General features: G+C 52.0%; 1 protein-coding gene and 1 long non-coding RNA gene across 5 annotated transcripts; one reads left to right on the top strand and one right to left on the bottom strand.

Annotated features, from left to right (window-relative positions):
- Nucleotides 1-754: 754 nt before the first annotated feature.
- LOC311578204 lies at nt 755-1,986 on the top strand. Its single transcript, XR_014772797.1, has 2 exons — nt 755-1,265; nt 1,627-1,986. It is a non-coding gene; the product is annotated as an uncharacterized lncRNA (long non-coding RNA).
- Nucleotides 1,831-23,140, bottom strand: FLOT2 (flotillin 2). Of its 4 annotated transcripts, none has more exons than XM_084747977.1 (11): nt 22,966-23,140; nt 13,371-13,452; nt 9,692-9,782; nt 7,086-7,209; nt 4,868-4,986; nt 4,636-4,749; nt 4,416-4,535; nt 4,120-4,334; nt 3,592-3,775; nt 3,203-3,352; nt 1,831-3,052 (listed from the first exon to the last, which is right to left on the bottom strand). In XM_084747977.1, exons 1-11 carry the CDS (start codon nt 23,012-23,014, stop codon nt 3,014-3,016), a joined length of 1,287 nt encoding a protein of 428 aa, XP_084604103.1. In that variant the 5' UTR covers nt 23,015-23,140; the 3' UTR covers nt 1,831-3,013. The 4 variants fall into 4 exon arrangements, with proteins under 4 accessions (XP_084604103.1, XP_084604102.1, XP_084604104.1 ...); XM_084747976.1 differs by lacking the exon at nt 9,692-9,782 and adding an exon at nt 8,191-8,281 and having other exon boundaries at nt 22,966-23,138; XM_084747978.1 differs by lacking the exons at nt 13,371-13,452; nt 22,966-23,140 and adding an exon at nt 8,191-8,281.
- Between the last annotated feature and the right edge of the window lie 260 nt (nt 23,141-23,400).

Genomic DNA, 23,400 nt, shown 5'->3' with positions numbered 1-23,400 from the left:
CGTGCCTGTCACTTGCTTTTTTTCTTCTTCTTTGTATGTAGGATAATATTTATTAACAGTGAAAAAGCATTTGCCCCAAAATGTCTATGGATTGTGTGAAAATTGTAGAAAATAGTTAAGTTCTCTGGATGTAAAGGAGGATTGTTGTTTGTTTTAGGAATTACATGAAACCCTCTCCAGTTTTTTTTTAAAGACCAAAAATTATGGTATCAGGCTATTAGTGATTTGTAAGTGCTCATTTTTACCTTTCCCTCCTTTTTGGGGTGTGCGGGGGGGGGGGGGGCCGGGCTGGAATAGTTGGGAATTTGATCTAGTGCCTTGACTTGCTAGGCAATCACTCTGTCGCTGAACTTTATCCTCTTCTCCCTCCTTTTTATTTTGAGACAGGGTCTCACTTATCCCAGACTGCCCTCAGCTTAACTATGTAGCCGAGAAGGACTCAGAACTAATGATCTTCTTGCCTCTGCGTCCCAAGTGCTGGCATTACAGGCCTGCGCCATTACCAAGGGAAGATTTATGAATGCTCAGGGCATTGTGCATCTGAGTTACACCACCACCCCTTTTCTTCTGAAACAAGGTCTCATTCTGTAGCCCACGCTGTACCTGGACTTGCGTTGGTCCTCCTGCTTCTGTCTACTGAGGCCTGTGATGTCAGGTGCAGATGGGGTTCACATTGTCAGATACAGGTATGGTAATTTTGGAGTATACTTAATTTTTAAAAAAAGATTTATTTATTTATTTATTTATTGCATATGAGTGCTTTATCTGCAGAAGAGGGCATCAGATCACATTAGAGATGGTTTTAAGCCACCATGTGGTTGCTGAGAATTGAACTCAGGACCTCTGGAAGAGCAGGCGGCGCTCTTAACCGCTGAGCCATCTCTCCAGCCCCTTGTTTTTTGTTTTTTTTTTTTTTTGAGACAAGGTTTCTCAGTAGAGCCCTGAGAAACTTTGTAGACCAGGCTGGTCTCAGACTCATAGCGATCCACCTGCCTCTGCCTCCCGAGTGCTGGGATTAAAGGCGTGCGCCACCACGCCCGGCATGGCATATGCCTTTAATCCCAGTACTAGGCAGGTGAACGTTGGAGGAAATGGAGCTCAGGGCCAGACTAGATTACATAGCGAATTTGAGACCTGCCTGGGGTACAGGAAACCCTGTCTCAAAGCAAAAAGCCCACACATTGCAATTAAAAAATACTGAAGCCTGGAAGACTCAGTTTTTACCAACAAGAGAACTAAAATTTAGTTAAAATACAAGCAGCTCTGTCAGAGTTCATGCTCTTTTTTTTTTTTTTTTTTTTTTTTTGTTTTTGTTTTGTTTTTCGAGACAGGGTCTCTCTGTGTAGCCTTGGCTGGCCTGGACTCACTTTGTAGACCAGGCTGGCCTCGAACTCACAGCGATCCGCCTGCCTCTGCCTCCCGAGTGCTGGGATTAAAGGCATGCGCCACCACGCCCGGCCTTTTTTAAATTTTTTTTTTTAATTTCATGAACATTGGTGTGAGGGTGTCAGATCCCTTGGAACTTGAATTACAGACAGTTGTGAACTGTCATGTGGGTGCTGGGAATTGAACCCAGGTCCTTTGGAAGACCAGACAGTGCTCTTAACTACTGAGCCATCTCTCCAGCCCAGAGTTCATGCTCTTAAGCCTGGGAATTGGGCTCCACGGCTAAGCAGGACTCAGGCTGGCAGAGGACCTGTGAGCTCTCCATCTTCTCCCAGGGCTCGCCTCTGCGCCAAGGCCAGTGTGCTGATGCCTCCCAGTGGCTAGGGTAGGAAAGAGCAACCCGATGCTGAAGTCCGTGTGTAGGGGATTACGACAATGACAGGCGTGGGTATAAGAGATCTTTATTTCTTCAGAGGGGGACAGGCAGTGGGGCAGTGCAATATCCAAACCCCAGCCCAGACATGCAGCATTCACATGCAGAGCAGCTACACAGGCCGGGGCAGGGCCAGGGGTGGGGACTGGGACCATGGGACACCACTGCGCCCTTACAAGGGTTCTGGGGCGCTGGGTTCTTCCGGCACCGATAGTGCAAAGATACAGAAGATGTGGCTGCTTCCCATGGCTAGATCCCACCACGCTGGCCAAGAGAACGCCACAGAGGGAGTGAGGTTTGGCCATTCCGCAGCACTTGATTCTCTCAGGGTTGGCACAGCCTTGCCCCCTGGCAGAGCCCCATGCCCAGGGACGCACAGCACTAGCAGGAAGAAGGTTTACAAACTTTCCTGTCCTCAACAGAGCTAGACATTGACCCCAGATAGACTCAGTACAATCGAACTCCGACCCACGCCACCAACCAAGGACAAAACGTCCCTGAGCACGAGCAGGGCCTCCTAAGGCAGCAGTGCACAGAGGAAGCTGCTCTAGGCAGGAGGCCACGCCTCTGCACCTCTAAGGTACAGGAAGAGAGGGGCAGGAACAATAGCAGGCCTGGGCCTGGGCGCGCGTGAAGGGCAGTACTCCAGGGCCAACAGACCATGGCCAAAGGACAAGAAGTGTGTGGGTTGTCTGTGGGCTTCCTGAACAGGGCTAAGAAGTCCAGACCAGGAGAGAGGAACGTGGTTGTCCTACACCCAGAACCCTTGTCCCCATGCTGGGCTCTGCCAGGGCTAGGGAAGAGAGACAGACACATGTAGAACTTGAAGGCACCAGGATTCCGAGGAGCAGCAGGCCACGCCTCACGGACAGACAGTGAGAATCATGAACAAGTTCAACCTCAGTTTAACTGTAGGATGCGCGTGGAGGGTGGGAAGAAAGGGGACGGAGACAGACGTCAGAGCGAGAGGCACGTGTGGCGGACACGGAGACACACTAGATGAGTGTGGCAGTTGATGTGAGGGTGTGGAAGAAAAAAGAAAAGGCAGACAGGAGAGAAGGGAAGGAGCCACGGGTGGCCTCAACACGCAGCACTTCTGGTCCCTACAAAATAAGGCACCAGAGTCAGTGACGTCCTCGCTGTCCCTGTGATGAAGGGCAGGCAGCTGTCGAAGGATGCGAGGCTGCGGGGACCTCAGACCTGTGCACCAGTGGCATTCCTTATCAGGGGGATCTGCAAGGAAGAAAGACGGTGTGAGCTGACGCCCGGTCACCACCTGCCTGGGCCGGGGGCGGGCGGGGGGGGGGGGGGTGGGTGGGGGTGGGGTGGGGTGGGGGCGGGGCGCTGTCTAGGGTTTCTCACCACAGCTGGGAAGGCACACACCTTTGAGAGGTCCACACCAGTGAGGGCGTGCACAGAGGCAGGCAGTTCGGCCAGCAGCCGGTTCACTTCTGATGTCACCTTGCTGTTGTCCCCGCTGAGAACCACAATCTCGTCGACTTTGGTCAGAGGGGCGGAGATTTTGGCAGCGATCTAGGAGGTGGGGTGTTTGGGGTTTATGAGAGTGCTGACTCTGCTTGCCTGCTGTCCAGCACACCACTCGGCCATGTTTCCCCCACCCACAGCAACCTGCGCAGCAAGGAGGGGCCGCTACAGGGAGCCTGGGCCTGCGGGAGGGCGCCTGCCCGCCTGCTAGTTCCTGCCACCTGCCCATGGGTCAAGCAAGGAGACCAGAACTTTTGAGTGCACGCTTGGGTGGGAGGGAGCCTCACCTGGGGCAGGGCCTCCAGCACCAAGGCCATCTTGGCTGCATCCCCATACTTCTGGTAGGCCTCAGCCTTCAGCTTCATGCGCTCGGCCTCTGCCTTGCCCATTGCCTCGATGACCGCTGCCTCTGCCTCCCCGATTTTGCGAATCTTCTCGGCTTCCGCCTGTGCCAACAGGACTTGCTTCACCCTGAGGGAGAGTCCAGGCCACGCAGAGCAGTTAAGAGATGGTGGAGCCCTCAAACCTTACCTGGGGCCCAGCACATCCTCCCTCTGTTCCTGGCGGCTGTTAAGGACGGGAGACATTTGAAGGGTTGTGGGACACAAGCCACTAGCTCCCAACTCCGGGTGGGAGGCATCCAGTTGGGAGGCCCTCCGTGCTAAGCACGGCAGCAGGCACCCTGGACTCTTAATAGTTGAGTCCCCCAGACACCAGGCCTGGGAACTCATCTGCCTCACGGAAAGGGGCGGACTAGGGCGAGTGGGTAATGTAGCTTCCAAGCTGTGGTCTGGACAGCGGAAAAGCGCCCTCACTTTTCGCCCTCGGCGATCTGCTGGATGCGGTGGGCCTCGGCCTCCGCGGGGCGGCGCACCGTGGCGATGAGCTCCTTGTCGGTGCGGAGGATCTCCTGCGCCTCCACGGCGATCTGCTTCTTGCGCTGCACCACTTCAATCTCGATCTCTTCCTGCCGGATCTTCTGCTGCTCTCGGGCCCCTTGCAGCTCGTAGGCTAACTGGGCCTCAGCTGTCTGCAGCGGGAGGGTTGGCACATGAGGGGACGGCCGGCGTACCCCTGGGCCCTATCCTGGGGGGACCCTCTGGCTCCTCACCTTGATGTTGACTTCCTCGCTGAAGGCTGACTTCTGCAGCTCAAAGGCTCTCTTGGAGTCAGCGATCTTGGTGTCTGCCATGAACTTCACGTCCAGCATCTCCTTCTTGCACTCGGCTTCCTGCGAGCGGCAAGGGAGGTGTTAAAGACCGGCTGAGGGACCACAGGCCCATGAGCCACGAGCTCCCCGCCCCGAGGCATGATGGGGAAACCCTGCGTACACGGATGCCTGCGTCCCGTTCCGCCTCTGCTACACCGATGTCTGCATCTCTCTGCACCACAGCAGTCTGGGTCTTGCCCAGGGAGCTCAGATAGTCTACTTTGTCATAAACGTCCTAAGGAAGGAAGTGGGTACGGTTGTCCCGGGGAGCAGTCTAAGCACAGACGGTGTCCTTTCTGCCTGGAGCCCTCTCCCAGATGGACACAGGGTCTGGCCTTCCTACCACACCTTACCTTGATGGTGAAGCTGAGGATTTCGATGCCCATACGGCCGACATCAGGGGCTGCGACTTCCCGCACCAGCTTGGCAAACTGGTCTCGGTCCTGATAAATCTGTTCCACAGTCAGAGTCCCTGAGGGACAGAGGGTCATAAGCCAGTCTCCAGGGGCCAGCTGAGAAAGGGAGGGATCTGAGGGCGAGCCCGGGGGCGTGCGAGGGGCAAGCGGTCTGAGCTGGATCTTCCTGAGCTTCCTTCTCATGTGTTTAACACTGAGCTTCCCTGTGCTGAACGAACAAGTACGTCCTGAGCAGCAACAGCTATCTGAGCAGTCGGCTATCCACCACTTCAATGCCCTCCTCTCCCTTAAAAATAAATAATTAAACCGGGCATGACGGCGCATGCCTTTAATCCCAGCACTCGGGAGGCAGAGGCAGGCGGATCGCTGTGAGTTCGAGGCCAGCCTGGACTACAAAGCGAGTCGAAGGACAGCCTGGGCTACACAGAGAGACCCTGTCTCGAAAAAACCAAAAATAAAAAAATAAACATATAATTAGGGGCTGGAGAGATGGCTCAGAGGTTAAGAGTACTGGCTGTTCTTCTAAAGGTTCTGAGTTTGATTCCCCGCAATGACATGGTGGCTCACAACCATCTCTAATGAAATCTGGTGCCCTCTTCTGGAGCGCAGGTGTATATGTAGGTAAAACACTGTATACATAATAAAGAAAAGTTTCTTAAAAATTTAAAGACATATTTATTTTTGTGCATTTAATTTAAAATTTAAATAATTGGGGGCTGGAGAGATGGCTCAGAGGTTAAGGGCACTGACTGCTCTTCCAGAGGTCCTGAGTTCAATTCCCAGCAACCACATGGTGCCTCACAACCATTTATAATGTGATCTGATGCCCTCTTCTGGTATGAAGGCATACATGCAGGCAGGCACTGAATACATAATAATAACTTAGAAAAAGTAAAAAAAAATATTTTGTGTTCATTGATGTTTTGCCTGAATTTTGTCTGTGTGAGGGTGTCAGATCTCCTGGATCTGGAGTTACAGACAGCTGTGAGCCACCATGTGGGTGCTGGGGATTGAACCAGGATCCTCTAGTGCTCTTAACCACTGAGCCATCTCTCCAGCTTCTAAAATTTTTATTAGTATTATTTTGTGTGTGTTTGTATGTGTACGTGCACATGCATGTGTACAGGTGTCTGAAAAGGCAAGAGGTCAGCCTTGACTATCACTTCTCAGGCATGGTCCACCTTGGTTTTTTGTTTTGTTTTGTTTGCTTTTCGAGACAGGGTTTCTCTGTGTAGCCTTGGCTGTCCTGGACTTGCTTTGTAGACCAGGCTGGCTCACAAAGATCCACCTGCCTCTGCCTCCCAAGTGCTGGGATTAAAGGCATGTGCCACCACACCTGGCCCACCTTTTTTTTGAGTCAGATTATTATTTTTTTAAAAGATTTATTTATTATTATGAATACAGTGCTCTGTCTGCATGTACACCCATAGGCCAGAAGAGAGCATCAAATCACATTATAGATGGTTATGAGCTACCATGTGGTTGCTGGGAATTGAACTCAGGACCTCTGGAAGAGCAGTCAGTGCCCTTAACCTCTGAGCCATCTCTCCAGCCTGTTCTTTTCTTTCTTTTCTCCTCTGTAGCCTTGGCTGTCCTGGACTCACTTTGTAGACCAGGCTGGCCTCGAACTCACAGCGATGCACCAGCCTCTGCCTCCCAAGTGCTGGGATTAAAGGCGTGCGCCACCACGCCCGGCCTCCTTTTTTTCAGGACATGGTTGCTCTGTGTAGTCCTGGCTGTCCTGGATCTTGCTCTGTAGACCATAATGGCCTCAAACTCAGAGATGCACCTGCCTGTGCCTCCCTAGTTCTGGGACTGAAGGCATGTGGCAGCACTCCCAGCATGTTGTGGATATTTTAAAAATTTGGTGTCTGAGGCTGGAACTCAGGTCCTCTTGCCTGCAGGCAAGCACTTTATCAATGGACCTGCTTTTCCAAGCCTACCTTTTTTTTTTTTTTTTTTACCCCTAGTGCTGGGGAGCAAGCCCAGGACCGTCTGGATGCTAAGCTTATCACTGAACTGCAACTTCAGTCCACCTTGAGCTTTGAAATTAAAAACTTAGAAAATGTTTTAGCTCAAACCTCAGTGGGACAGGCTCCCGGCCCAGCCATGCACATGTTCCTGGCCCTGGCTCAGAGGCTGGGCAGGGCCTCACCAAGGATGGAGCGGAGATGCCCCTCCAGGGTCTGTAGGACGACGTTCTTAATGTCCTGCACGTTCTTGCCCAGGAACTGTTCGCAGGCCACAGCCAGGAGCTCCTTCTCTGTCATGATCTTCACCTGCCGAGGACATAGAGACACCTGAACCGGCTGGAAGGCGCATGGAGGCCCAGACCCTGAGATGCAGAGGCTGGCACTGCCCCACCCCTCGTCAGACTTGTGGCCCTGGGGCTGCAGTCGGGGCTTGAGAGCCCTGGAGGGAGGGCTGCAGCACAGGGAGCTCTTACACTGAGAGGTCTGTCTTGGCTGGGGGTCCCAGGTCCCGACCTGGCCTCTCTCCCCACGCATTTGGGGCTCATCTTCCCACCCCTCCAGCCCACTGTTCCCACACTGGCCGGCTGTCCCTCTGCAGCTTCCTATAGACGGGAGGGGGGGTGCCCCTCAGGCTAAGGGGCAGTGAGTGTCAAAAGCAGAATGAGCAGCAGGGACTCAGACAGGCAAATAGAGTAGGAAACACCTAGAAAGGGCAGGGGACAAGGTCCTCAGGGTGTATCTGACAGCGTCTTTGCCTCCCAGGTGTCCTGCCAACTCCCTTGTCAGGGACAATAGTAGGTAGAGAACCTCACTGTCTTGTGCAGTTGAGGTGGCTTAGGTGGGACACCCCTCCCAGGCCCCAGCGGAGGCGAGGGAAGCTGCAGCCTCTGACTCCTAGAATCCCTAGTGGGGACTGGACTGGCTGTGCCTCACAGAATCTCTTCCTCTGGGCCACCCAGGGGGAACAAGGGCGGCCCGAACCCTGGGGTCTGTAGTGTCCAAGGCCTGTAAAGAACGAGGGCGGGTTAGTGAGGCAGGAGCCCTCAGCACCGCTTGTGTCTTGAGAGGGCCACTGAGGAGAGAAAGGGTCTGTTAGTTCTGCTGGGTGGCCAAGGGGCCAAGGGGGAGCGTTCCGATGATGATGATCCTGTCGTGGAGGTGACGAGGTGACAGGAGTTCTGGAGAGAGACATCCCCTGCTTGGTGTCCTCTCCTCCACCCCCCAAAAGCCCTAGTGTGGGGACGAGGCACCTCGATGGACATGCGCGGGGCTTCTGAGTTACTATACCTGGGCGACACCCGTCACAGTTAAAGCTACCCCCTCGGCCGTCTCTACGTCCTCACAGCGGGGCTGCAACGTCATAATCTCTAGGGAAATCCTGCCAAGAAACGCAAAACAGGGGCATGGGTCTGGGGGGCCCAGGGCTTGGGGTGTGGGAGAGTCCAGTACCTCACCGCTTCAGCTGGGACAGACCAAAGGTCCCGGTAAAGAGGAGTCTTCGGAGGCGTGTGGCTGGCTGTGTGTGCAAAGATCATGGGAGAGCGGATACGGTAGGAGCAGGGAGCCCCGGGGAAAGCAGTGGGGGGACATACGTGTACATGTTTTCTGTTCGTTATCCTGGCTTGAACTGTGAGGAAAACCAGCAAGAAGTGGCTGTGGTGCTTTTGGGCTGGCTGATGGGGACTGGGAAAGCTGGGCTGTGGCAGTCTATGTGTGTCCTAGGATGGAAAGCAGGTACTGGGACTCCAGACTGTCATGGAGGCTGTGCATGGGTGTCACCTGAATGTTCCTCAGGGGACCCTACTTACTCCCTGGGTCTACTTGGTATTCCATGTGCCTTAGGGGGCTATCTAGAGAGCTCTGCTTATCGGGCAGGCAGGCTGAGGGTACGCCCAGTATATAAATAACCCTACTTGGCCCTTGCCGGGGAAGCAGCTTGGTCCCTCTCTCCCCCGGCCACTGGCTATGACCTGAAGGACACCCTTTGGTATCGGGCCTAGGCAGTTCATATGGGAAATGCAGGCTGGGGTTACACTAGCGTATTAATAAGTCTGAGAAGGGCTTGCTGCACCCCAACAATCTGCCTCCTCCTATCTTCGCTTACCTGAGCTTAGCAGGCACCTAGGGAGTGACAGAGGACGCAGGCACAGTAACAGTGGTGTAGGAACTGCAGTTGCTGAGGGGAGCCTGGGCATACCTGTGCCACACGCGGTATTCTGAGCTGCTACTTGGGCCTCCGTGCTGAAGCCTACCTTTCTATGGGCTGCGAAGGCTAATGGGTGAGGAGGTTGCCCTTCCTTGCCAGAGCTGACGGGATGGACAAGGAAGCGGGTGGGATGGCTGGGGTTTTGCCTGAGACACCGAGTGCTGAGGAAAGGGAAGGGCAAGGTACTGTTTACACCTCCCCAGCCTGGGAGCCCCTACTAGCTGGCAGGGGCTGAAGGGAGGAAGACAAGATGCTGCACATTACAGAGAAAGAAAGCTTGTGGGGCCGCTCAGCAGTGTGTAGCTAAGAACTGACTGACTCACCACCATAGCTGCGTGATAGCCACTGGGTTGACCTGGCTGAACTCCCAGAATCCCTTGGGTGTTCTCTACTTGTAGTCTTAAGGGGGCAAGGAAAGGAACCTGGGGCCTCCTGGAACCTACCCTGGCACCCAGAGCAGCAGAGAGGAGTAGGGAGGGAGGCACACTCTCAGGAGGAGAGGCCGGTCAGCTTCCACCTGCCGGGCCCCGCAGGGCAGGAAGAGAAAGTTAGACACAGAGGAGGAAGCAGGTGAGTTATTACCTGTGCAACCCCTGTTACGAATAGCGGGACCCCCTCCGACGTCTCAATATTCTCACAGCGACACAGGATGGTCATAACCTCCAGAGACAGTCTGAGGAGCAGCCAGGGGACAGGGAAAGGCAGGGACAGGAAGGGTAGGAAGGGACACAGTAAACACACACAGTGGTTACCAGATAAGCACTGACGCCTGACACATCGGGGCACGGTGTGCTGCTCTCAGCACACCCACCCACCCAGGCCAGCTCAGGCTGAGGCTACAGGAGAACACAGGTGCCCCTGCTGGCCTGAGGCTTTCCAGCATCCTATCCCCATCCCTTTGTAAGAAAGAGCTGCTGGGCTGGGGGAGAGGTCTGCTAGTGTCCAGAGCCCAGGGCCAGAGGTCAGGAGGCCTACACAGAGGGCATCCAGGCTGCAACAGTGTCGTCTTCCCAAGAGATTTCCGCTAGCCTTACCTCCACCCTCCTAACATAGGAAAACTTGTTCCCAGAAATAAGGATGAGGTGGCCACTCTGGGAATTAATAAGCCACAACAAATACTTAATCTTATTTGGGGTATGGACCCTCAAGGTTGGGGTTAATACCATTTAAAAAAGGCAATTTAGATCCAGGAAAGCTCAAAGAAAGTTTGGGGTGTCTAATTGGGAAGGGGGATCCAAGAAGGCTGGGAAAGAAAGAATCTTATGCCAGGATGTTCACAGGGAACGGAGGAGGGGTGATGGGGTGATTCAACTTGGAGTTCCAAAGTTGGGCACGAGCAAAGAAAAGAGTGCTGGTAAAGAAAACAAACTTCGGTGGAGGTGGTGGCGGAGCACGCCTTTAATCCCAGCACCTGGGGGGCAGAGCCAGGTGGACTTCTATGAGTTCGAGGCCAGCCTGGTCTACAGAGCAACTTCCAGGACACCCTGAATAAAAAACCAAAACCAACCAACCAAAAACCCCAACGCGCCCCCCCCTGCACTCCCTCCTAAAAAAAGGGGCGGGGGGGGGGGAAGAGAAAAGAAAAGAAAACAAGGTGCCTGCAGGTTGGCTGTGTGATTCCCTCCAGCTGTGTGCACATGTGCAGGGCAGTGGTTGAGGCAGAGGCAGGCTGTGCATAGGTTCCATAAAGCCCAGGGAGGGGAAGCCGAGGCTGAGAGTACAGGGGAGAGGCAGAACCAGGCGGATGGGGTGGGAAGGCTTGGGAGGGACAGGCAATACAGACCTCCTCCTGGGGGCAGCTGGGACTCCAGCCACGCATGCAAAGGTGGCTTTCATTTGCTCCCTTGACACTGGCACCCCTAGGCCTAAGAGCATTGTTTACACTCTTATTTTCAGTGCTGGTGATGGAACCCGGGGCCTTGCACATGCAGAACAAATACTAAACCACTTCACCACAACTTGACCTGGCTCAAGACAGGAAGCCACCAGAACTTTCTTCAGGGAAAGGAGAGAGGGAAGGAGGGAAGGAGGGAAGGAAGGAAGGAAGGAAGGAAGGAAGGAAGGAAGGAAGGAAGGGGGGGGGGCAGGCTGCAGCTCAGATGCCAGAAGTGGAAGAAATCCTCAGGTAAGGAAAAAAGAGCCGCTCACATCAGGGCCCCAGGGACGCTGAGGATGTTGGCAGCAGAGGAAAGCAAGGGGATTCACTGAGCCTCGAGGAAGAACGGCTGGTGCCACAGCTGGGTGACACACATCGTGGCTGTGCCAAGTCCTTCAAAGGGAGGCTGAGTCGGATGCACACACTGCACCGTGAGGAGGGCGGTACTGATAGAACCGTGGCTAGAATGCTCCTGGGTTGTGGGCATTGAGGCAGCCAGGGAGGCCGTATCTGGCCCTGTGCTGAGCTCTGGAGGCCCCAGCAGGGAGAGCTGGATGGTAGGCACTCTGGGAGCTGAGACTTCCCTGCCTTTGTTAGGTTGCAGTCTGGAGACTTTCTGTACTGACTTAGGATTCCAGGCTGTCTTGCCAGGCCCCTGCAGGGACTTTTATTTTTTAAATATTTTATTTAATTTTAATTTATGTCCATTGGTGTGAGAGTGTCAGATCTTGGAGTTACAGACAGTTGTGAACTGGCATGTGGGTGTTGGGAATTGAACCTGGGTCCTTTGGAAGAGCAGGCAATGCTCTTAACCACTGAGCCATCTCTCCAGACCTCTGCAGGGATTTCTTACAGGCCCGAGGCCTTGCTCTAACCCACCACTGTTACAGGTCACTTCTGACTGTATTCTTGCCCTTGTTGGAACTGTCTCAAGGCCTGTACAGGAGGGGTTGCATGTAGATTCCACCTGATGTTTCCTCCCTCTCTCCACCCCTTTCTTTTCTTCTTTTAAAGATTCTATTTATTTATTTAATGTATACGGGTACTTAGCATGTACATCTGCACAGCAGAAGATGGCATCAGACAGTTGCGAGCTGCCATGTGGGTTCTGGGAATCGAACTCAGGACCTTCGGAAGAGCAGTGAGTGCTCTTAACCACTGAGCCATCTCTTCAGGCCCTGTGTACCCCTTCCAAATAGTGTATAGGTGAGACTTTTGTGTGTGTATTTGAGACAGGCTCTCAAACTCATTATGCAGCTGAGGCTGGATTTGAACTCCTGATTCTCCTGCCTTCACTTCCCAAGTGCTTAGGATAACAAGCATATGCCAGAATGTCTGTATAATTTAAGACTTTTGTGAGTCAGGGTCTTTCTTTCTTTCCTTTCTTTGTGCTTTTTCGAGACAGGGTTTCTCTGTGTAGCCTTTCTTTGTAGACCAGGCTGGCTTGGAACTCACAGCGATGCATCTGCCTCTGACTCCCGAGTGCTGGGATTAAAGGTGTGTACCACCACACCCAGCTCGAGTCAGGGTTTTCCTGTGTTTGGAACTATGCAGCTTAGGCTGGTGTTGTGTTTAGGGCTATCCTCCGCCTCAGCCCTCCTGAGTGCTGGGACTGCAGACATAAGCCTGGCAGGACTTCCGGGTAACTGAGCTGGAACACAGGAGTTAAGATTCTGCCTTGGTGTGACTCTGCAGTCTTCGGGACAGAAGCAGGACCGCTTCCAATCGGAAAGGGCACTCAGTCACTGAGGGGTGGTGGGCGGGAGAGCTGTTTCGGTTGGTTTTTGTCAACTCGACACAAACCTAGACATCTGGAAAGAGGGAATCTTGAGAAAATGCCTCTGCAGGCTGGTCACAGGCAAGTCTATGAAGTGTTTTCTTGATTAGCGACTGACGTAGGAGGGCCCAGCCTAGTATGGGTGTTGATACCCTGGACGTGGTCTTGGAAAACAGGTTAAGCAAGCCCTGGCAGACAAGCCAGTAAGCATCCTTGCCATGGCCTCTGCATCAGCTCCTGCCTCCAGGTCCTTGGCCTGAGTTCCTGCTCTGACTTCTATAGTGATGGAGGGTGGCCTGAGAGTTGTGAGCTGGAACACTTCTCTCCCTCTTGAAGTTGCTTTTGGTCCTGGTGTTTTATTACAGCAACAAAAACCCAACTGTGACAGACCCACAAGACAGGCCTTCCTGATGTGTGCCTCCTGTATCCCCGAGCAGCCCACTTCTGTTTCTCCCCCGGGGGAGGGGGGGGTGGGGGCTTCCCCTACCAGGTGGGAGGTGGAACAGGAGGTGCTCAACCCGGCTGTGTGGTGAAGGGAGTGGGCCCGCTGGAAACCCCCTCTTTCTCACCCACCAGGATGACAGGTTCCATAGCCCCTAGACCCTTACCTCTGAGTGTCCGAGATACACCACCAGGCCCAGGCCCAGCCGCCAAACACATACTGCTTATAGTCGGAACCACAACAGCCCCCTGGAGAACAAAGCAAACCACTGCCGGTCAGTCGGTCCTTGGGGGCCAGCTGCCCTCCAACCCCTAGTAACAACGCGGGCCCATTTTACATACTAAAAATTGTGAAGCCGGGCATGGTGGCGGACACCTTTAACCCCAGCACTCAGGAAGCAGGGGCAGGAGGATTTCTGTGAGTTCAAGGCCAGCCTGGTCTACAGAGTGAGTTCCAGGACAGCCAGGGCTACACAGAGAAACCCTGTCTTGAAAAACAAACAAACAAAAAGCTGGGTTTAAATTACATTTCTTTGTGTGTGTGCAGGAACGTGTGCCATAGGTCAAAGGACAGCTTGTAGGAGGTGGTTGCGAGGAATGAGCTCAGGTCATCAGGACTGGTGGCAGCACCTTTGCCTACTGAACACTGTAGCTGGACTGTCTTGAACTAAGAACTTGACAAATTCAGGCTGGCCTTGAAACGCTCAGTGATCCTCTTGCCTCAGCCTCCTAAGGCTGTGTTACAGATACAAACCACCATGCCTGGCTGTGCTTTTTCTTTCTTTCTTTCTTTCTTTCTTTCTTTCTTTCTTCCTTTCTTTCTTTCTCTTTCGTTTTGCAATTGGGGTTTGCTATGTAGCTCAGGCTATCCTGAACCTCTGTGCTTCCGCCTCCCTAGTGCTGAGGTTACAAGTGTGTGTACCTCCACACCCAGCTTAACTCAGGCCTTTGCTTGCTCTCAGATTTTTGTTGTTGTTTTTCAAGACAGGGTCTCTCTGTATAGCCTTGGTTGTCCTGGAACTTTCTTTGTAGACCAGGCTGGCCTACGAACTCGGCGATCCACCTCCGCCTGCCTCCCGAACGCAGGGATTAAAGGCGTGTGCCGCCACCACCACCACCGACGCCCCCGGCCTGCTAGCTCTGAGATTTGACAATAGCTATGTTGTTGCCAGGTGCTAAGATTACACATGCATGCAAGGCAAGTTCTCCCTGTCCTCAGGGACTTACAGCCTAGTATTTAAGACAGGCAGTTTGCAGCTGGGCATCGTGGTGCACACCAGCACTAGGACGCAGAGGCAAGTGGAGCTCTGTCAGTTCCAAGCCAGCCTGGTCTACAGAGAGAGTCCAGACAGACCAAGGCCACACAGAGAGACCCTGTCTTGAAAGAAGAAAAAATCAAACAAACAAAAAACCCCTCCAGGTTCAATCTGATAGCTAAAAAACCTAAAAAACCCCGCTTTTTAAATTCCAGAACTTAGCCGGGCAGTGGAGGTGCACACCTTTAATCCCAGCACTCGGGAGGCAGAGGCAGGCAGATTGCTGTGAGTTCGAGGCTAGCCTGGTCTACAAAGTGAGTCCAGGATGGCCAAGGCTACACAGAGAAACCCTGTCTGGAAAAACAAAAAACAAACAAAAACAACCCCCCCAAAACAAAAACAAAACCCAAAAATAAATAAATAAATAAATAAATAAATAAATAAATTCCAGAACTTGGTAGGTAGAGACAGGCAGTCTCTATGAGTCCCAGGGCAGCCAGGGCTGCATAATGAGACTCTGTCTTTAAAACAAACAAACAACAACATCCTGCACCAGAAGTTACAGGCTTGTATCAGCCGTGGGCCTTGCCTGGGTTACTGTAAGAGCTATCTACCCCCTGTGTCCCTTACCTTGAGAAGAGCGATGTTTTGTAGTTACCGGTGATGGTACTGATACTCAGGGACAATAGAACCACCTAGCCCTTGGCCTTGGCAGGCAAATATCCTGCAGCTTTCATGGAAACTCTCATTTTTTTTTTAAACTCCAAAATTCTGTTTCCTTTGATTCATTGTTTCCTGTGCACTTCTTTGCATAATTAAGTTAGCTCCCTTTACAGCCTTCACTAATGCTCCTGAACTTGTGTAACGGACTTCACCGTGAGAATTTCTGCAATTGTTTGTTTGTTTGTTTGTTTTTCATTTCTAAACAGAGAACATGCTGATCCTGGCCACAGCCAGTTTTCAGGACCACTTCCTTCTGAGGCTTTTCGCCTGTCTCCTCTCACTACCACAAAGTGGCCTTGGTTTGGAGGCCTCACTTCTCTGCCTGTTCCCACAGGAGAACAGCTCTGGGGCTCTGAAGGCTCTGGGGCTTTGGGAGTAGAGCCTGCTGAGATGCACTGCTTCCTGGACTCCTAAGACTTCCTCACCCCCACGGGCTGCCTCTCCATCCCCTGCCACCTGACTCACAATGGTCAGTGAGCCTCTTGGTAAGATTCTCCCAGGATGCACTTCTTCCATGTCTCCTGTATGTGTGTGCACCGCTGTGTGTGCCTGATGCCAGAAGACAGCATTGGAGCTCCTGGGCCTGGAGTTACTGGTGACTGTGAGCCAACGTAGGGCTGTGGGTCCTAGGAATCAAATCTGGGTTCTTTTAAGTTTCCCTCTACCCCCATCCCCGCTTTTGTTTTATATTTATTTACTGCTGCTGTTTTTGAGACAGGGTTTCTCTGAGTAGCCTTGGTTGTCCTGGACTCTCTTTGCAGACCAGGCTGGCCTCGAATGCACAGAGATCCGTCTGCTTCTGCCTATCTCCCAAGTGCTGGGATTAACTGGGATTAAAGGTGTGTGCCACCACCGCCAGGCTTTTTTTTTCTTTTTTTAATTTTGGTTTTTGGAGACAAGGTTTCTCTGTGTAGCCTTGGCTGTCCTAGACTTGCTTTGTAGACCAGGCTGGCTTGGAACTCACAGAGCTCCACCTGCCTCTGTGTCCTAGTGCCCACACAATGCCCAGCTGCAAACCTCCTGTCTTAAATACTAGGTCGTAAATCCCTGAGGACAGGGAAAATTTGCATGTATGCATAATCTTAGCACCTGGCAATTTATAGTAGCTGGGATTAAAGGCTTTCGCGACCACACCTGGTGACACAGGGCTGCTTTTCAAGGTAAGCATTCGTGATCCTCTCTGGCCTGGAGAGTGTTGTGACTCTGAAACCCAAACCATCTTGGGATCAAGTGAAATTGGAAGAAAGCCAAAAAAATCACGACTCCTGCATCTTCTGGCCTGGCCATGGCTAGCTGCCTTTGACCAGCTTTAGGAGACTTCTCCGTACACTGTGGAACAGGTAGTAGCTGTGGAGGACCGAGGGGGACAGAGTGGTGGACGTCTATCCTTTACCTTTCACTCAGTCTTTGACCTTGGGAGCCGTCTGTCACATTCACGCTTGGCTGTAGCCAAGGGCAACATGCCAGGTTCCCAGAGGCAGAAACAGGAAGCTGGGACCTGGCAGGCTGCCCCGACTCCCAGCAGCCTCTTCCCCTGAAAGGTATCTCCAAGCTTTCTAATTATTTTTAGCCCAAGCACCATTGTGTGTACACACACACACACACACACACACACACACACACACACTTGCATGCACTTGTCCATGAAGGCACATGTAGAAGCCAGAGGTTGACATTGGAATGTCTTTTTTCAACCACTTCACTGTTTTCCCCCATTGAGACAGTCTCTCACTAAACCTGAAGCTCACCGTGTTAGCTAGAGTGCTTGGCCATCGAGTTCCACATCCTTCTGTCAGCACTAGAGTTAAAGGCACATGCTGCAGCACCCACTCTTTACATGGGTTGGGGGCGGGGAGGGGGCAAGAAATGTACTCACTGGGCTATCCCTGCAGCCTCTTGTTTTGTCTTTGCAACAGGGTCTCCCCAGGTAGTTCCAACTGGCCTGGAACTTGTGGTGATCCTATGGCCTCTGTCTCCTCGGTGTTAGGACTACAGGTATGAACAGGGCATGCGGTGCACACCTTTAATCCCAGCACTTGGGATGCAGATAGTTGTTCTAGGCCAGCCTGGTCTACAAAATTGAGTCCAGGTCAGCCAAGGCTACACAGAGAAACCCTGTCTTGAAAACCCAGAAACCAGCCGGGCGTGGTGGCGCACGCCTTTAATCCCAGCACTCGGGAGGCAGAGGCAGGCGGATCGCTGTGAGTTCGAGGCCAGCCTGGACTACAAAGCGAGTCTAGGACAGCCAAGACTACACAGAGAAACTCTGTCTCGAAAAACCAAACCAAACCAAAACAAACCACAAAACAAAAAAAAAAACCAAACCAAAAACCAATAAAACAAACTACAACAAATACCCAAAACCAAAACCTTCAAAATAAAATAAAAGCCTATAGGTATGAAACACCACACCCAGTCAAATGCTTTTAATAGTCCAGCTGCATCTATGGATTCATTATGAAAATATCTACAAATGTATTAAATCAAATACCCTAGAAAAAATTATAAAGGGCAACAAAATGCTAGAAGAACCAAATAAGTAATTTATGAAGACAGCTCTTTTGTTTGTTTGTTTTTGAGGTGTTTTTTTTTTTGTTTGTTTCTCTGTGTAGCCTTGGCTGTCCTGGAACTCACTTTGTAGACCAGGCTGTCCTGGAACTCAGGCCTGGCCTGAAAACAGCAGGGTTTTATGATGTCAGTTTGGTTTTGAATTTTTTAGTGTGTGTGGGGGTTTTGCTTGCACGTATGTCTGTGCACCACATGTCTGCAGTGCCCACAGCAGCGGGAAGAGGACACTGGATGCCCGTCCTAACCGCTGAGCTATCTCTCCAGCTCCGTAGCTGAGGATGACTCTGAACTTCTAATTCTCCTACCTCCACCTCACGAGTGTTGGGAATCAAACCCAGGGCTTTGCATTCTAGGCCAGCAGCCTACAAACTGCTGTACCCCTGGCTCTGTACTTCTTTACTAATGAATTAATGACAGGGGCTGGAGAAATGGTCTGGTGATAAAGAGCACTTGCTGCTCTTGCAGAGGACCTTGGGGTCAGCTCACAGCACCCACGTGGTAGGTAACAACTGCTGTCTGTACTTGCAGTTCCTGAGGATCTGATGCCCTCTTCTGGCCTCCTTGGACACTGCACTCACACACACAGACATAAATGTAGGACACACACACACACACACACACACACACACACACACACACACATATTTGCAGGCCTTTCAATCCAGTAGAGGCAGGTGTACCTCCAAAGTTCTAGTAAAGACAGCCAGGGCTATACAGAGAAACCCTGTCTCAGAAAACAGAAAACAACCCCCAAAAGATTTAGTGGCAGATACTATCACTGGCTTAATTTCAAAGTAGAAATAAGTACAAACGACTTTGTAAGGGCAGCTGCTGCAGGGTGGTAAGGACACATCTGCCAGGAGTATCTCGGCTTGTGGCTGGCAGAATCACAGGGAATGTTAACTTTCAGTTATGGTTAGTAAAAATAAAACATGTTTCCCCTTTCCAAATGAAAAGTTTTCCTTTAATTCTAGCCCCCCCCCAAGCTAGTGGTATATACCTGTAACCCTAGCACTTAAGAGGCAGGTGGATCTCTGTGAGTTGGGAGGCCAGCCTGGTCTACACAGTTAGACCCTGTCACAAACAAACAAACAAATCCAGAGTTTCCTTCCTTCTGTTCCTCTTGCCTCAACTTGAGATTACATTAGGAGGCCATTTCTGTGGCTGTTAGTGTAGCTGCTAGGCACCAGTCGCGCCTCAGCCTTTCCTTTAAAATGTTTTTTATTTTTATTTTTATTTATTTTTATGTTTTTTATTTTTTAAAGGACACTTTGATTTGTTTATTTATATTTCATGTGCACTGGTATTTTGCCTGCAAGGATGTATGTGCTAACAGGCCAGATTGCCTGAACTGGAGTTAGAGACAGGTGTGAGGTGCGGTGTGGGTGCTGAGAATTGGACATGGAGGCTGTGGAAGAACAGGCAGTGCTCCTAACTGCTGAACCATCTCTCCAGCCCTCCTTTACACTGGTTTTTTTTCCCTTTCTTTTTCTTTAAAAAAAAATTTTTTTTTTCTGCGACAGGGTTTCTCTGGTTAGCCTTGGCTGTCCTGGACTCACTTTGTAGACCAGGCTGGCCTCAAACTCACAGCGATCTGCCTGCCTCTGCCTCCTGAGTGCTGGGATTAAAGGCGTGAGCCACCACCACCCGGCCCCATATATATATCTTTTGTTTGTTGTTTGTTTTTTTGTTTTTCCGAGACAGAGTTTCTCTGTGTAGCTTTGGTTGTCCTAGACTCATTTTGTAGACCAGGCTGGCCTCGAACTCACATCAACACGCCTGCCTCTGCCTACCAAGTGATGGGATTAAAGGCATGTGCCACCACTGCCCGGCTTCAAAAAATATTTTTAAAGTGGGAAAATAATTTTGTTTCCTTTGAAACAAGGTAGCCCAGGCTAGCCTCCAACTTTATAAGTAGATAAGAATGACATTGAACTTCTGACTCTCCTGCCCCCTTCATCCCAGCAAAGTTCTGGGATTGGAGACAGGTCTGCTAAGCTACATCCCCAGCCCTAAAATGAATAAAATTTCTGAAAGTAGAAAGAGAAAAATAGTTTCGCGTCACAGAAGAGTCTGGACAACAACAAGAAACGAGGAGATGAGTACTGGAATTCAGAGCCTTCTCCTCACACAGGGCTGGGCGCCTCTGGACTTAGATGCAGGTCCAATGGACACACAGACTAGCGTGGGCAGTTGTTTTGCTCTGCTCTGCTCTCTTGGGGGATCTGTACCTCAGAGGATCTCAAGTCCCAAGGTAACTATGCTATGTTAGGTGTTATCCCTCCCTCAGAGCCTCCCCCGCCCAGCCTTGACTCTCAGCCATGACTTTCCTCTCTCCACCCCCAGAGCAGCCTCCGCCCAGCACTGCGCTGGCTCTGGCCTGAGAAGCAGGCTACCAGGAAGGTGGAGCAGCTCATTTCAGGTCTGTGTGTGTCGAGTCGTCCCTCCCCTTCCCCCACTGCCCCCCCCCCCCCGACTCTCCACAGGGCAGAACTCAAGTTTGACCTCCTCAGCCTAGAGTCTGGGCTGCCTGAAATGCCACAGGGAAAAGGGCAGTGCAGATTCTGGGTTTGTTTCTATACAATGTCTTTGAGATTTTACTTTTATTTTAAAGTGCTCAAAGAGGCCAGAAGAGGGCATCTGCCCCAGGATTGGAGGTAGCTGCCTTTTTTTTTTTTTCTTTTTTCTTTTGGAGGTAGCTGCTTCTTTTTCCTTTTAAGTATTTTTTTGTTTTTTGTTTTTTAAAAATTATTATGTATATAGTGCTTTGCCTGCACGTACACCTGCAGGCCAGAAGAGGGCACCCGATCTCAATATAGATGGTTGTGAGCCACCATGTGGTTGCTGGGGATTGAAGTCAGGACCTTTGCAAGAGCAGCCAGTGCTCATAACCTCTGAGCCATCTCTCCAGGCCTCGAGTTAGCTGCTTTGTGGGTGCTTGAAACTGAACCCAGGAATAGTATTCCTTGGCTGTCCTGGACTCACTTTGTAGACCAGGCTGGCCTCAAACTCGCAGCGATCTGCCTGCCTCTGCCTCCTGAGTGCTGGGATTAAAGGTCTGTGCCACCACTGCCCAGCTCAGTAAGTGCTCTTAATTGTGCCATTTCTCCAGCCCCAGATTTTGGTTTAATTTATTCATTGAAAATGTTTTTGCTTTTTTGGACAGGGTCTTTATACAAAGCTCAGGATGTCCTGGAAGTCACAGAGGCCCACCTGCCTCTGCCTCCCTTGTGGTGGGGTGACAGGCATGAGCAGCAGCTACATCCAGTGAAATAAAAAAAAAAAAAAAATCCGCCCCCCCATGCCGAGACAAAGTTTCTTTGTGTCACCCTGGCTGTCCTGGACTTGCTTTTGTAGACCAGGCTGGCCTCAAACTCAAAGCAATCCACCCGTTTTTGCCTTCTCGAGTGTTGGGATTAAAGGCGTCCACTACCGTGCCCGGCTTGAAACTTTTCTTTCAACATTTCTTTTTTTCTGTGTGTGTGTGTGTGTGTGTGTGTGTGTATACGTGTGTGTGTCTTTCATCAGGTGGTTCTTTCCCTACAACACACGAATCCCAGAGCTTATACACAGATCACTAGGCTTGGTGGCAATCTCCTTTACCTGTTGAACCATGTACTTAGCCCCAGACTCTGATGTCTAAACCCCTTCCAGGCCTGAGTGAGGAGTGCTGTGCAGTGATTGACCAGCAGGAGCTGAAGTCCCAGCGTTTGCTTTCCAGCACTGTAGCACACTCACACAAAAATGAGCTGGGCGTGGTGGCGCACGCCTGTAATACCACCAGTGAGGAGGGCAGAGGCAGCAAGATCACACTACAAAGCAGGGCGTGGTGGCGCACGCCTTTAATCCCAGCACAGGCTGATCTATGTGAGTTCAAGGCCAGCCTGGTCTACCAAGCGAGCCCAGGGCAGCCAAGATAACATAGAGAAACCTTGTTTTGAAAAACAAAACAAAATAAAGCACACTACAAGCTCCAAGTCAACCTTGTTTACATAGTTCCAGCCATTGGTACTAAAGCAAGTCTCTTTCTCAAAACAAACACAGGGGCTGGAGAGAGGGCTCAACGTTAAGAGGACCCAAGTTCAATTCCTAGTATCCATGCCAGGTGGCTCACAACCATCTGTAACTCCAGCTCCAGGGGGATTCAACATCTGGGGCACTTGTACTCACTTACACATATTCCCAGACAGACAGACACACACTGAAAACCCCAAACAAAACAAAAACTCCCTGCCCCCTCAAAACAACAACAACCAACAACCAGCCACCATCAACAGCAACAACAACAACAACAACAAAAAACAGAACCCCAAGTCCACCCAAACCATTACGCGGCTCTAATAAGCATCTTTAGGTTTAGGCGAAGAGGGAGAGAAGCCTGAGCTTTAGGATGCCAAAGTTGGCCTCTGCGCTTTCCCTACTTGCCCGAAGGCTTGTGGTTTTCAATGAAATGGGGTATCTCATTTCTCCCGCTTTTAGCAGGGTCCTGGTCAGGGACTGGGGATGTCTCAGTAAAGAGGTCCAAATAACACTTCTAAAGCCATGTTTAGGGCCCGGTGGATTCATGACACCTCCCTAAGAATGGCAGCTATAAGCCCTGGCTCAGGGCTTCCACCTCTCTTTGGCAGCCAGCCTTATGAATTCTGCATACAAGCTGAAAATCAGTGCTGATGCTGGGGAGACAGGTTACAGTTTTGAGTTTGCATGCAACAGGGCCCCTGGTGGCTTCAGCTACCTTCCTAAGAGATCCGAAATGCACCATGAAAATAAATATAGGCTTTAAGGTTCCCAGTGCTACAATCCCCCCAGCCCCACCCAGCCAAATCTAGAGCTTGCGGCATTTTGTAATCTAGAGCAGTACAGGCCAGAGCCGGGGTTACCCAACTGTAGAGGCCGCACCCACGTTTGCAGGGCGGGTGATGCCAGTAAGTCCTGGCAAGCCCCAGCCTGCTCGGAATTAACGGGTCGGCCTCGTCCGGAAAAGAGGGACCCGTTCTCCGGGCCCCTCCCCGTCAGGCACCTGCGTTCCAGAGCTACCAGACCGGTCCTTGGAACCCGCATACGTTAGAAGCCCCTAAACGCACCATGGAGGAAGGGGTTGAGCGCCCGAGGCTATGCTCTCCAGGGAGTGGCTCAGGTGCTGCCGCGGGACCCGCATGCGCCCCCCCCCCCACGTCCTTCCCCGCCCCAGCCCTGCCCTCGCCGTCCCCCTCACCTGAGACCACCAGTGCCTCGTTGGGCCCCACCGTGTGGCAATTGCCCATGGCGCCGCGGGCAGACAAGCAGGCCTCGGGTCCGCAGCGACCTGGAGGGCTGTGGCGGGTCCGCAGCACCGGCCGCGCCCAGCCTATCCCGCCTCCCCCAGCCCCGCCCGCCTGCGCCCCTCTGCGGCCGCAGCCCCGCCGGAAGTGTGGCGGCGGAGGGCGGGGCCGCCTTGCAGAAAGAGGCGGGAGCCCGAGCGTCCGCAGTCAACTCGCTTTATTCCTGGGGGGTGGGGGGGTCAGCCCCTTAGCACCTTTGGGACAACCTCGGTAGGAACACTTTGCGTTGCGTCACCTCATGCACCGGTTCTACAGCAGATCCCCGGGCCTCAAAATCCCAGTCCTTGTCGTTACGGAGTCCTTTCCTAATTGCGCCTCTATTAAAAAAC

This window comes from Acomys minous (genome assembly GCF_964271855.1).
Source record: "Acomys minous genome assembly, chromosome: 12".
NCBI classification, from domain to species: domain Eukaryota; kingdom Metazoa; phylum Chordata; class Mammalia; order Rodentia; family Muridae; genus Acomys; species Acomys minous.
Note: the sequence above shows the minus strand (reverse complement) of the source record. Positions and strands in the feature narration are given on the sequence as shown.

Excerpts from the sequence above, each read along its gene's own strand:
- FLOT2 (XM_084747977.1), bottom strand. The coding sequence starts at position 23,014 with ATGGGCAATTGCCACACGGTGGGGCCCAACGAGGCACTGGTGGTCTCA. Across the intron at positions 9,783-13,370 it reads TGTATCTCGGACACTCAGAG|ACTGTCTCTGGAGGTTATGA; the intron begins GTAAGGGTCTAG and ends GCTGCTCCTCAG. Across the intron at positions 4,750-4,867 it reads TCCTCAGCTTCACCATCAAG|GACGTTTATGACAAAGTAGA; the intron begins GTAAGGTGTGGT and ends TTCCTTCCTTAG.